This window comes from Adiantum capillus-veneris, chromosome 11 (assembly GCF_014529385.1).
Source record: "Adiantum capillus-veneris isolate H3 chromosome 11, ASM1452938v2, whole genome shotgun sequence".
Taxonomy (NCBI): Eukaryota; Viridiplantae; Streptophyta; class Polypodiopsida; order Polypodiales; family Pteridaceae; genus Adiantum; species Adiantum capillus-veneris.
This window is the reverse complement of record NC_140941.1, coordinates 129,370,537-129,384,987: the sequence shown is the minus strand read 5'-3', so window position 1 is coordinate 129,384,987 and position 14,451 is coordinate 129,370,537. Positions and strand designations below refer to the sequence as shown.

At 38.9% G+C, this 14,451-nt stretch overlaps 1 protein-coding gene across 1 annotated transcript; it reads left to right on the top strand.

Moving 5' to 3' along the window:
• The first annotated feature begins 12,273 nt into the window (after positions 1-12,273).
• LOC147447999 (uncharacterized) lies at positions 12,274-14,039 on the top strand. Its single transcript, XM_086524470.1, has 4 exons — positions 12,274-12,375; positions 12,460-12,514; positions 13,196-13,851; positions 13,953-14,039. Exons 1-4 carry the CDS (start codon positions 12,274-12,276, stop codon positions 14,037-14,039), a joined length of 900 nt encoding a protein of 299 aa, XP_086380596.1.
• Positions 14,040-14,451: the final 412 nt, after the last annotated feature.

Genomic DNA, 14,451 nt, shown 5'->3' with positions numbered 1-14,451 from the left:
AGGTTGAAAACTTTACCAAAGAATCTCCAATATCGAACTCCGGTTTTCCAAAGCCTTCACAGTGCATCTAGCAGAAGAAGTGCCACCATGCAAAATTGCCCCACATCAATATCCAACCTCAAACCATCCTTGGCATTCACCAACAAGGCCATGGGTGTCTTCAACTTGCAACTATAAATATGGAGAAAACTCCACCAAAGAATTTCCAGTGTCAAACTCCGACACTCCAAAGCTGTATGGTGCATCTAGCAGAATAAGTACCACCATGCAAAATTGCCCCACATCAATATCCAACCTGAACCATCCTTGTTATCCATCAACAAGGCTATGGGTGTCTTCAACTTGCAAGTATAAACATGAACAAAAAGATGAGGCTAAAGCCACCTCGAACTGCCAAGCCTTGTGCCCCAACCCAACACCCCTTGCAACCTTTTGTATCCTCCAAACATGGAAAAGTAACAAAGACAAGTACAGATAAGCATAACAAGCAGCACACACACCCCCCTCACGTGCGTACACAAGCACAAGTAAACCACATGCATCACATGCAATCACACATAGGCATACAAAAGAAACCTGTACGCAAATACACAAGCAAAATACAATAGAAACTAAGAAAAATTAAGAAAAAATAAAGGACTTAATAGAAAGGGGTAAACATTTGTAGGACTAGTAGATAGTAGAAGGTAGGAAGGACGAAGACGAGGAGGGGGGATATATTGTGTGCATCAGCTTCGACAGGGCGAGTGGCGTTGGTTGCACATGGAGTAGCATGCACCGTGGAGAAGGGATCGACAATGATAGCAAATTCAACGAGCTTTGGATGTCCTAGCTCGCACGCACGAACGATGTGTGTGTGAGTGTTGTGTGTGTTTCCTCTTGAGTAGATCTTGAGTTCAAGCCGTGTCGGATGGATATACTACTCTCTTAAGAAATTTTCCTATGACATTAAAAACTTTTCTTCTTCTGTTTGTGGATGTCTTCTTTGCTATTGGCCACATATTTTTACAATGAGACGATAAGAGTCCACTAGAAATTTTTACAATGAGACGATAGAGGCCACTAGAATTTTACAATGAGACGATAGAGGCCACTAGAATTTTTTTCCATGACAAATTTATACATGTGTGCAATTATAGAGTTTATAGAAGATTTGAAGATGGTTCTTCAAATATTCTATGCTTATGAAGGGTTCTTCGAACCTTTATAAGCATTAGGGAAAGTTTGAAGTCTTTTTTTTTTTGGGTCTTTTAACATTTAGAAAGAGTGTGCTCTACGTCAATGGGGCGAGCTTCTATTACGAAATTTTCATTTTGAAAATTGCTTTTGAATTCTTTGAATGTTTTTTGTTTGAAGAGAAAATTTGGGAACTTTTCATTACGCGATCCTTTTATCTCAAAAAGATCTATTTCATCCATCAAAAGAAGTTTTTGAATCTTCTTAGAGCCTTCTTTAAAAAAACAAAATAAAAAAAATTCCACCTTCCTCCTCTTCCTACCACCTTCAATCTCCCTCCTCTTCTTGCTACCCTCTCTTTACCTTCACTTTTGTGTGTCATCTTCTTCGAGAAATTGAGTCTGCTCGGTTGAAATGCCCTAGCACATCCATTAAAAATGTCACCATCTATGCCACATTAAACAAACACGATTGATGGATCCCAATATCCGTGACCATGATAATCATGCAGTAGAGCAAGAGAAGGAAAGCCTCCTCCAGAAATTGAATTCTTGTCATGCTGGAAAGGAAGAGTGAAAGATTTCAAACTTTCTCGAGTCAAGAAGACAATGAATGAACTTTTAGTGCAACATGTTTATATGCACAAAGAGCTTTACTTGTGTCCCGATAGCTCCACTCTTCCTTTGCACATAGATAACTGTAAGTGATTCATATCTTTAGACTAGATTATTGATTGTTCTTTCTAGTTTGCTTTTCCTAAATTGTGCTACTATGCTCCTATGATTAGTATATTTTTTGTGTTTGTTTTGTGCTACTATGCCCTTACAGACCTGTATCCCTCAAGCATAGAGGAATGACAACGAGTAGAGTGTGTTATTGACATTTTTGGATGTTTGGTATGGCTCCATTTGGATGGAGGTTTACAATGGGAGAACTCATGGATCTCTGGCAGAGAAGAGGGTATTCTTTTCTGATCATTTCTATATTCCATCAAGATACAAGAAGGATTGGGTTAGTGTTTCCAAGTTTGCATTGCCAAATTTTAGGAGTGGAGAGTGGCCACTACCAAGTTCGACAACAAGTGAAAGCTATAGGTGCGAGATCTTTTATGAAATCTAGAAACGTTTAGATACTAATATTGTAAGGAAACGAAGTAGAGTATCCATTTTGTATTTATGGATTTTTTTTGCAAAAGTAGATGTGAAATTATCTAAAACAATGATATCAACTAAGTGTCTAAACATAGGAGATATATTATAATTTGTGGATGAAGGTTAGGCTCAGAAAACAGTGAATGGAATCATTCTAATAGAAATATGGCTAAGAATGCATCTTCCTCCTCCTCACGTTTTGTGAGCAAGAGTCAGAAGGAAAAAGAGAGAAAAGTTCATGAGCAAAAGACCATTAAAGAGGAGAAGAAGGAAAAGGAAGAAGTAGAGGAGAAGGTAAAGCCAAACTCAGAGTCAATTTTCTTAATCACAAATTACCTTAAACAACTTTCAACATGGATGGCAGAGTATTCAAGCCCTTTAGGGTATAGAGCTTAAAGATGGCATGGATTACGGTTTGCAGCTTGATATGATACTTTCAACACAATCAGATTGGACTAAATGTGTAGAGATAGACGGAAGGACTGCCACAATTGTGACTTAAAATAGAAAGATTATATTGGGAGTTACACAAGAGTTGGAGTCAATGAAATTATAACAGTGGAAGCCTTTGGCTCAAGCCTTTGGCTCAATTTACTTACTCTATCTTTTTAGTTTATAATCAAAATGTTTGATTTACAAGGGATGTATGGTTTGATTTGTAAGAAGAGATACTATACATTCTTAACAAAATGTTTTGTGCTCTTTACAAAATGTTCCACCTAAAATCTACCAAAAGATTTAAGACTCTTCCTTAGAGTGGCCTTTTGATTTCTCCTTGGGCTCTTTCTTGGAATGCTGTGTTCCCTCTTCTTCTGCTTGTTTACCTCTTCTTCCTCCTTCTTTTTATCCTCTTTAGCTTTTTTCTTCTCCTCCTTTGACGTTAATTCCTTCTTGTTTTGATCCTTTTTCTCTTCCTCTTCTTTTTTCTTATCCTCTTTAACTCCTTCTCTTCAATATTTGGTTCCTTCTTCTCCTCCTCCTTAGACTTTGTCTTTTTCTTCTGCTTCCTCTTTTTCTCCTTTGTAGGCTTGACTCGTCCTTGCCACACTGTCTTTCCTTTGTAGGAGGTCATTATCTAAAAAGGTTGCCACCACAAAGCCTTTGGAGTTCACATTTATCAATAATGTTAAGAGCTCTACTTCAATCTCCCTAATTTCTCTGGTTTTCAGCTCCTTCTTGTCAATGTTCATTTCCTCCCCTTCCTTCACCTCCTCCTACTCTATGATCTCTTCAATCACCACTTTAGGATCTTTGGATTTTTTTTGATGGTGCTATGTTAAGGATATTGTAGTTTTTCTCATTTTGTAGTGGTACTAACTCAAGAATTTTGCTATATTTATACTTTAGCCTCTTCAAGATAATTTTGTCCATTAGTGTAATTTTATGAGAGTGAGATCCAAAAATGTACAAATTCTGGAAGAGATCAATAAAAAAGTATTCAGCAATTGCTTGCATGTAATTCAAGGCACTGCTTGTCCACCTCTCATATATCTTGAGCTGTTCTGCAACTTGCTTGCAAAGCCTCTGGAAAGGTACCTTAGAAATTGTCACAGTGAGAGATTTTTGTGACTTCCTTGAATTACATGCAACTTCTTGTATGTAATTCAAGGCACTCCTTGTCCACCTCATACATATCTTGAGCTCATTTGCAACTTGCTCGCAAAGCCTTTGGAAAGGTAGCTTAGAAAATGTCATAGTGAGAGATTTCTGTGACTACTTGAATTACCTACAACTTCTTGTATGTAATTCAAGGCACCGTTTGTCCATTTCATATTAATCTTGAGCTCTTCTGTAGATTGCTTACAAAGCCTCTGGAAAAGTAGCTTAGAAATTATCACGATGAGAGATTTCTATGATCTCCTAATTTCTTGCAAGCATTTTACTTTATGAGAAAATCTTCTCTTCTTTGGAAGTGGAAGCTTGATATCAACTCTTTTTTTAAAGTGGTTTTTTAAAACCTGCAGTCTTTTTTCTTTAAGCTTTCTCTTTGGTTTGCTTTTGACTCATTAAGTGGCTCCTTCTTAACCTCTTCTCGAGAGACCTTTTTAGCGATTTGTTGTGTTCTTGACATCAATTCATTTCAATCCCTGCATCATCAATCAAAGTAGAAGCGAACAAATAATAAGTGCTAATGGGTGGTCTCCTTACGTGAAAATAGAGTAATCAAAAGTCTATCTATGCATTCTAAATTTGCGTAAGGATGATATTTTTTTAAAAAAAAGTTTTACTTGCTAAAGAGTGACGTTCTTATGCAAAAATAGAGCACATGGGAGATTCTCCTAGTATACTTAATTCATGTAGAGATGACACCCTCAAAAGAAAGTTGTGCTTGCTAAAGGTTTTTGCTCTTGCATGAAAATAGAGTAATTTGAGGCCAATTTCAACATATTAAAATTTTCTAGGCCTCACCAAAGGGTGTCGCCCTTGTGAAAAAATAGACTAAGTGGAGACCCAATGCTGTAAGCTATTTTCATGTAGAGACGACACCATTAAAGGAAAATGCTTTCAAAAAGAAAATCCTTACCAAATATGCCTATAGAGTTGTGTAGATGTTGTATAACATTATAGAAATCCTCTTGATATGAGGTTTGGTTGATTATAGCCACCACTACAAAAAAATCACTTCAATTTCAATTAAAAATATAGCTTGAGCGGGTAAGGAGGGATAAAGAGCGTCAAAAAACAAAGGATGTTCTCCTTACTTGATTTCATGTTCACGAAGGCCCATCCAAGCATGCTAGATTCCCATAAGGAGGACACCTTTCTTCAAATTTATGAAAGCTTGTTCGAATCTTCTCAAACATCAATAGTTTCCTTCTTACGTGAAATTAAAGTAAACCAATGCTAATCCGTGCAAGCTAAATTCACGTTAGGAGAACAGTCTTTTTTAAATTTATGAAACATTGAGTTGATGTCCTCCAACTTCAAGGATGTCCTCCTCACACGATTTTAGCGTTAACGAATGACCCTCTGTTCATATGAAAATTGCATAAGGGGGACTCCTTTCACAAACTATACTTTGTTGTGAGTTAACAATGGAAGATGGTGAGATGGATATGGAGGATGGTGTGATGACTATGGTGGATGGCTGGAATTAGTATTATACTAATTTTGACTTCACTTTTTTAAAGAAATTCTTATGACAGGAGGATTCCGGAAGGCATGGACATTGAGGAGGTTGAATAGACAGGTTGATGATAGATTGATGAACCTACTATACCAAGTGAATCAATTGTTAAAGTTTTCCTAAGTCAAGAAAATCTTGAATATTCCCTTCCAACGGTGAGCTTCCTTGAAGGGTTTGGTAATGATCTCTTAGACCTTCAAAAGGTGTACATTGACCTTACATACAAAGATTAAAGAGACACTTAAAGAAATGGAAAAAATCCAAAGCAAAGAGAGCTTGGATGTGACAACGTTTAAGGCCCTATCAATAATTGATACAGAGGCTGATAAATTCATTGGTCAATCTAGTATTGAAAATCATATACTAGATGTTGTCCAAAAGTTTGAAGAGCATGGGCTTTGCACGAGGAAGAGTTCCATCAAATACAAAAAATATTGAAAATAGATCACATGGGTAGAGAAGGTCCAAGAGAAAGTAAAGAGAAAAAACCAAGATTTTCCATTGACCTTTGGAAAGAGGACCTTCTTGAAGATGATGAGAAATCTAAGGTAAGACATACATTTTGCAAGAATAAATTTTAGCCAATGAAGCTTAATTGCATATAACTAGTTTTTGTTTCTTTACATAGATTGACATTGTAGACACTGATACATTTTTGGGGAGAGGGAAGGGATCAAGGCCTTTATATCTAAAAAGAGAGATCAGAGTTTGGGCCATTACATTGTGAAGCTCAATAAGGAGACAAAAGTTATCTACCACAAGAAGCTCCCGCAATTTGAAGAGAGACCAGGATTTAGGCCCTTACATTGGGAAACTCAATAAGGAGACAAAGGCTATTTACCACAAGAAGCTCTCGCAATCATCCACTCTCCCATGTTTGCAGTATTTGGTCTCTCAAGGGTGATAGGCTCACATTCAATATGTCCAAGAGTGGATAAAATCATACTTCTAAAAAAGCAAGAGGGTATTAGAGAGAGTTTTTGCTCGAGGATTTACTATGGCAGGCCAATGTCTTTGCCTCTTCAAGTGACATGGGCAAGCATAGGTACAAGAAGCAGGAGTACTTGAAATGGAAGGTAAGGCAAGCAAGTATAGAGTTACAAGAAGCAGGAGTATGGAAGGTAAGGCAAGCAATTATAGAGTTACAAGAAGCAAGAGCATGGAAGGTAAGGAAAGCGAGTAGAGAGTTACAAGAAGCAAGAGTATGGAAGGTAAGGCAAGCAAGTATAGAGTTACAAGAAGGAGGAGTATGTAAGGTAAGGCAAGCAATTACAAAGTTACAAGAAGCAAGAGTACTTGAAATGAAAGGGAAAACTTTGAAAAAAAGGACTTTGGCTCAAGGAGCCAAATTGATTCTTGTATTTACTTCCTTGCCTCTCTCTAGTGGCAAGCCATTGTAAAAATCTTTCACTTGCAGATGATCTATTGTATGCATCTTTCCTTTTTTGCATAGTTCTCTGTATAGCTTTAGGAATATCAAAGTTGTCTAATAGTATTTTTGCTTCTTGTGATCTCGTCATATGCCACACTTGTATGTAAAAACACTCGAATATTTCAAAAAAGCTATTAGCTTTATGAGCTCCTCCACCATGTTTAGTGTTCTAGAAAAACTTGGTTCTTACTTGGTAGTGGGACTTCTCCATACCTTGAGTAAACCAAATCGATTTTTTTAAATATTTTTTAATAAACCAAGGAGTGTGATTGTAGATAATATGCTACACTAAAAACAAAATTCATTGATCCACTTATGCAAAAGTGCTGAAATAAATTTGTAGAATCATAATTTTAAAAAAATACAATCATGTGTAAAGCCTTGGAAAATCGATTTTCAAATCCCCCTGTGGGAGGGCTCCTAAGGTGGTCGTAGGGCATCAATTTGGTGTCTAGTATTAAAAAAAATGAACTCACTAGTGTTCTAGCGATGGCGGCCATATATATATATATATATATATATATATATATATATATATATATATATATATATATATATATATATATATATATATATATATATATATATATATATATATATATATATATATATATATATATATATATATATATATATATAGAGAGAGAGAGAGAGAGAGAGAGAGAGAGAGAGAGAGAGAGAGCTTATAGTGTATGCTGATCCCCTAATGGGGTCAAGCTAGGTACGAGAAGTGTAGCCACTCCCAAGGTGCTCAAGCCTGGCCTTGCTACATTTGGTGCAGATTACTACCAAAACATATTGTGTGCAAGGCATGTTTCCACACTCCTTGAACGAGAGAGAGAGAGAGAGAGAGAGAGAGAGAGAGAGAGAGAGAGAGAGAGAGAGAGAGAGAGAGAGAGCTTATAGTGTATGCTAATCCCCTAATGGGGTCAAGCTAGGTACGAGAAGTGTAGCCACTCCCAAGGTGCTCAAGCCTGGCCTTGCCACATTTGGTGCAGATTACTACCAAAACATATTGTGTGCAACGCATGTTTCCACACTCCTTGAAAGAAAGAGAGAGAGAGAGAGAGAGAGAGAGAGAGAGAGAGAGAGAGAGAGAGAGAGAGAGAGAACGGCTCAAGTGTGCATGGACATGTAAAAAATCCATGCCTATTTCCTTCCCTTTGCTCTAATAACGGAGATAGGACAAGGGTCTAGATGGACTGGCCCTTCTCCCATACAAACCCTATTTAAAGGTAAACATGGGCCCTTGTTGCATCCCTTGTAGGAGTACCCTTGTCCTCACATTGGATCTAAAGTCCTCATGGCGTTGTGGGCCTCTTAGATTAAAACAATTGAGAGGTTGCCTTTGGAGATTAGGTTTACTTTAAGCTCCAACTTTGTTTGAATTATTTAGCCGGTCAATTCTCCAAGGGTCCTTCCTTAAGTACTCAGTCTTGTCCAAATTCATACAATGGCTACCCATTTGTTCCTACAATTTGACCATTAGCTATATGTGCCTAAATAGACATGGCCTTGATAACAACTAGTGTGTGGTGTGTAAAAAAGTTGAGAGGTGGATTCATGTACGAGTTTAGCAAGCCATCCATGATCCATCATTTGTTATCTTCCTTCCCCAAGAATTTGGACAAGACTTGGGGAAGGAAGATAACAAATGATTGAGTCCTCATCCCATGCTACTTTTGATTCTTCTCATTTCAAGATGCTATCCCTTTTAGCAATCGTGTCTAGGAAAATGGGGAGTTTTGGCAAGGCCTTTTAGTGAATTGAGGTCTTGAAAATAAGCAACCAATCTCAACACTATGGCCATCCTAAACTATAAGTGCGTGGGCCCCTCAAGGATTTCGACCCTCTATCACACCAAACATTGGACAATCACTTCTTCTCGGATGTGATGGGAGCATGCATGGGCAAGGTGGCAGGTTCCCATGTGTGGTGGCTCCTCTTCAAGGTGGCAGGTTCCCATGTGTGGTGGCTCCTCTTCATAGGCCCTCTCCTTTTGATCGGCCCTATGGTTTTTATTCGATCTTCATATATGGGGTGGCTCCTTGTAAAGCCTCACATTAAAAACTTGTTGACTCCATGGCTTGGGGCATGGTACCTATGTAATTCTTTTTGGGTGCTTTCGATATCTCAATCACTTTGTGTGAGTATTACCAAAAAAACATTTAGTATATCCACATCCATAAGTGGAATATCGAAAGCTTTAGTAATTGTTCAATATATTTTGCATATTGGGTGAGATTGGATTGTGACATAAAATTTCTAGGAGATTGTACTCTCACACTTAATGTTAAAACAAGCTTTTCTGCGGATAGTTAGATGCATGTATCGTGTTTGGATGCTTGGAGGCTATTTATGACCTAGATAGACACGAAAGCCATTAGTTTATTGTCCCTGTATTACACAATGTTTGGGAAAATCAACCTAAAGTGTATTTTTGAATGGTTAAATTGCAAAAATCTTTGCCCCCCAAAGAGTGTAGCTCAATTGGTTGAGTCTTCATGATGTAACCCCAAGGTTGAGATTTGAGGCTCACACTCAATGGGTGTTACCCACTTCTCCATTGGGGGACTTGTTCCCACTTCATGGCTTCTTGTGGGTGTGATTTGTATAGCAAGTCTGCTTGTAAATTCACATGCATGTATAAGCTCTTCCTACTAACCAATGGTAAACAAGTAAAAAAAAAAAATCTTAGCTACAAAGAAGATTGGTTCTCATCACTTAACAAATAGTGGAGGCTACTATGGCTGAAGGCAAAATCGGCGGTAGTTGCAGGTAACATATGGGATCTTCCATGGCCTAGCATAAGAAAGTTCCTCGTTTAGAAGGCATTGTGGGGGGCACTAAATTCCGGAGGGATAGGCATAGACTTATGGTCAAGTTGTAAAATGGTAATCAAAGAACCCCTCCATCCATTCAAAGACTGCCTGACAAACAAGGCCCTCGTAGATAGAATGTGAAAATGGGTACAAAAGACTTGGAAGATCCGCTTCTACAAGAGAGACATGATTATAGGAGAAATGATTATCAAGGACCATGCCACTTTGGTTTGTATCTAGATTATCCGCTTTTGCTATCTCAAACAAACCTAGAAATCGATGAACCATGTGACGACTAAGTATGAAGAGATCATACAGCAGAGTAGGGAATGGATTCTCTCTATTGAGAAACACAAAGAATATGAAGAGTCGAAGCAAGCACTTCTAGAAATGAGAGGAAGTGCAAACTGTAGTAAGCTCTATAGAAGAGGATAACAAAAGATTTTAATCACCCTTCTGTATCTCTTGGCTCCTCAAGGAACATAATGTGCTTTAGGCTTAATGTACATTCTTTGCTGTGATAATACAACTCTATCACTCACAATTGTATGTCCAAAAAATAAAATAAAAATATTTGCCACATCATGAGCTTGCCTTGAAGAAAACTAATAAAATCTTACAAGTTTTAGTAAAAAAATCGAGGAATCCATCAAATGTTGACCTGATAATTGGAAGATTTTTATATGTGTGATTTTTTTCTATGGTTAGAAGAAACATTTGTGGTGAGCCATGTAAGAAATGAAGGACAAAAAAGGATCTTGCAGCAAGGAGAGTAGAGAGAGATAAGATGCAAAGAAGATTAGTGGCAAATCAAATTTTTTGATTAACACATCAAAGTGATGGCGTCATCCACCCATGTGCTCTCAAGGTAGAGCTTAAAAGACAACTACAGTAAGTAGGAATACAAGGGACTGGCTATCCTTCAATAAGGATGTGTGTGTAATGGCTCATGGAGATGGCCTTCTTTTATAGATGTAAGGGAGCATTTATGGGCTATCCTCTCTCATGAGAGATAACCGTCCATGCGCTCATGTGTAGCCGCCCTTGTGTAAACAAGTCCAGTAGAACTTAGCCACCGGATGCTGAATGCCTGCCATTGGTGGCCAAAGACCACCGAGTGATTGGCCCTTTTTCGATCTCTTTTTGTCCGTTGTTCGACCAAAATATTCCGACGAAAAGAAATATTTCGACAAATCTTCCCTAAAATTTTTTCTACGAGAAAAAATTGATAGGTGGACATTGTAGGTATACTAACAAGCCATGGCACTATATATATTTTGGAATATATGAGGAACTTTTAGTGTTTCGAGCTTAGCTATGGTGTCACAAAATTTAACTTCTGGTCTACTTAAATGATTTTCTCTCATTAGAATTGTCATTCTATTTAAGAAAAAATAAGATAGACGGAAAGATTTAGGGCTACAATTATGGTAGAAAGGTGCCACATAGGACCTTGCGTTTCCAAAATGTTGATGCTACCTTTACAAGTGCCTATCGAATCTTGTAAGGGTTTGAACACATTTTTTTTGGGATCAAAGAATTACACTAGAAAGGGAAAGCACAAGAAATCACATGTAGAAATACAATGAGGTATGCAAGGAAGAACATTAAAGGCTAAGGACATGCCAAAAGATGAATGCTACTTTATAAGTGCATGAATTTTTTTTCTTAAGTTTAAACAATAAATTTAAGAGGCTCAAAAGTGGGTAGAAGTGTTCATTTGTCTATTCAAAAATCCCAAAAGAGGCCAAATGCCCACATTCATACTCTCATAGTTTGGACTCTTTGACATCCTCTTAGAAAATCAAAGTTACTATTTGGCCTACTCCAAAGGGTCACGCCTTAGTGATGCCTCCCCTTTTTGTTGCTGACAAAAAAGGAAAGATTTTTAAATAAAAAATACAAAAAATTTACTACTATTTTATTAGTAGATAGAGGTAGTGGACATCGATTACACATTAAGATAAAAAAGTCATGAACTTGGAGGCTTGTGACACTTGCAGGTTGTATTGATGGCTCCCTTTTGTATTTTATGATGTGGAACAGGGTTAGAAAAATACATTTTTCCTAACCGAAGAAAATAAGGGCAAGCTTGAAATGCTCCCGGTTTTTAGGTCAAAATTAAAAGCTTTTGCCGGTAATTACACTAAAATTTGTGAAAACTTTCCAGTTTTCTTCAAGGCAAGCTCAAAATCTAGCCGGGATTTTAGCCTGTTAAAATACTGATGTGGAATCTTTGTGAGACCCCAAAAATTAAACGTCACCTCTACCCCCCCTCCATGCCCTATGTACATGTCGTCTCCTCTGTCCCCCCTTTGCTACCATTTGGCTGTGCGCTCTCCGCCCTCCCCAGCCCTCTGTTCCTACACCATTCTCCCTTGTCCACTCTAAGCCCTTGCCTCCATGTGCGTCCCGCTCTGGCTCTGCCGCCTTGGCCCCTCAACTGTTGGAAAAAAAAGCAGCGGAAAAAAAAGATGGTTGCTGTTGAAAATGCAGCACCGTCTTAGCCCTTGCAGGTGGTTCCACCATGGCACTTTCACCTGGCCTTGCTGAGCCATCGAATGCATGTCAAGCTCTGCGAAGACTGCTTGCCTGGCTTCCTCCATGCACCCCAATCCATTCCTTTTCTTTTGCTTGGATTTTCCCTTTCCAAAGCCAGGATTCGCTGTAATTGGAACTACATAAATGTGGAAAAGGAATGGCGGCTAGCCTAAAGGGTTGGCGGGTAATGGTGGCTCGACTGTTTGTGAGAGTCACATATTATGTGCTCCAAATAACTGGGTTGACCATCCAAGGTGTAGATATGGTAGGGCCTAGGCCTCTCTCTCTCTCTCTCTCTCTCTCATCTCACTGGCCGCTACAGTAGGCTAGTTGCTTCATGTTCTTCCTGCATTTATTTGTGAGATTGTTGAAAAGGTTGGTGGGTAGGGGGCCTGAGAATGGTTCACATCCTATTATGGAGGTGCACCATGGCACCTTGATTGTGCAAGGAAAGAGGACTTAGAGCCCCATCCCGCCCAGCACCTCCAAGGGTTACAACAAATCTAATCCTCCAAGAGCAGTTGTCACACCCATCTGCTTGTCCGACTCACAGAACATGAAGATTGTGCTGCAAGCGCTACTAAAATTTTGAAAATAGTTAAAGCTTAGAGCGCAGCCGACTCATATTGAAAATTCGGATCCATAATTGGGGGGAATCGTGGATTCTCACCATGATTATCGAGAAGTAAGATGGAATTTGTAGAGCATAGGTTGCTTGTTCTATAATTCCTGCGACCGCTTGGTGAGACGGGGATTTTATAGGAGCATGATTATAAGGTAGGCACCTGAGGCAAGGCAAGTGGAGATGCTTTGCAGCTAGCATTTCATCGCACTTTTCTCCTGACTGTTTTGTGCTGTGTAAATGCTGCTGGACAATCAATCCCATCATACTACATTTTCAAAGGCAGCAAAATCGGAAGCGATTACATTCAACATTGTGAACCAGGTGCAGCAATGTCAATGCAACGGAAGGCATGGATGACGGGAGAGCTATTTCAAGCATGGCTGGATCACTTAATAAAGTCAATCAATGAACATATGGGATTTGAGCATAGACATTTGCGGATTTTGGATGGACACGGAAGCCATGTGTCCTTGGAGGTGGTTGCCAAGGCTTATGACTCAGGTATTGACATTGTTACTTTACCTGCACATACGTCTCATAAGTTACAACCTTTAGATGTGTCGGTCTTCAAGTCTCTAAAGGCCAATTTTCGTAAGGAGCGAGCTATATGGCAACAGAAGACAGCAAGCTCTCAGGCCAGTAAAGGTGAACTTGCCACAATCGCATCCAAAGCTTTGACATTATCATTTACAGCAGAGAACATCAAGGCGAGATTTAGGGCCACAGGAATATGGCCACTTGATGCTAATGCAGTGACCTTTGAAGGTATTCCATGCAATCACATCGAAATAATCGAGGAGAACATCAATGAGGTGGGTGATGAGTCTCAAGTACCTAACACTCCAACTTCAGACATTCCAGAGAATTTACCATCAGCTTCAATCGTAGCAAATACTTTACCTTCTATTGAAGGTGAATTGCCAACTATGGAAGGTGAGGCAGTTGATGCTTTGAAGGCCATGGCAGCTGATAATCAGGTTCAGATTCCTACTGTGGATGATGTTGAAAGCGAAGACATCATATTAAATTTTTCACGAGAAGAACTTTTCAGCTTTGATGATCCCATAAATGATGACAGGTTTTCACTACAATTCCCATCAAAAGGCCAAGGACAAGAAAGCACACAAAGAACAGAAGGCTGCAACAACATGCAAGGGACAACTGAACATACAAATGGAGCAAACAATCTAGCATTATTGACTTTTTAGCAAGAAAACATGAATCCATCCTCATGCACACAACCATCAGATGAGCAGAACAGAATAATTAATCTCTTGAGAGTGCCTATGTGACAGAAGTATGTGTGAGGCGAGCACCACGAGAAGCCTTTGTGGATTACACAAACAGTTTGATCATCACATCATCTCAGTATGTTGAAAACATGAAAGCAAACAATGCAAAAAAAGAGGAGATCAGCAAAGCAAGAGAAGAGCGAAAAGTAGAAAAGGATAAGAAGCGGCTACAATCTCTTGCTGAGAAAGAGGAGCGCCGTCAACGGACAGCATATGCAGCTAAGGCTAAGCTAACTAGAAAGGACTGGGAGATACAACAACAGCTCTTTGAGAAGCGGTTGCGGT

Coding starts and splice junctions, on each gene's coding strand:
- LOC147447999 (XM_086524470.1), top strand. CDS start 12,274: ATGTCAAGCTCTGCGAAGACTGCTTGCCTGGCTTCCTCCATGCACCCC. Junction 12,376..12,459: donor TTCCAAAGCCAGGATTCGCT/GTAATTGGAACT, acceptor ACTGTTTGTGAG/AGTCACATATTATGTGCTCC. Junction 12,515..13,195: donor CCATCCAAGGTGTAGATATG/GTAGGGCCTAGG, acceptor ATTGTGAACCAG/GTGCAGCAATGTCAATGCAA.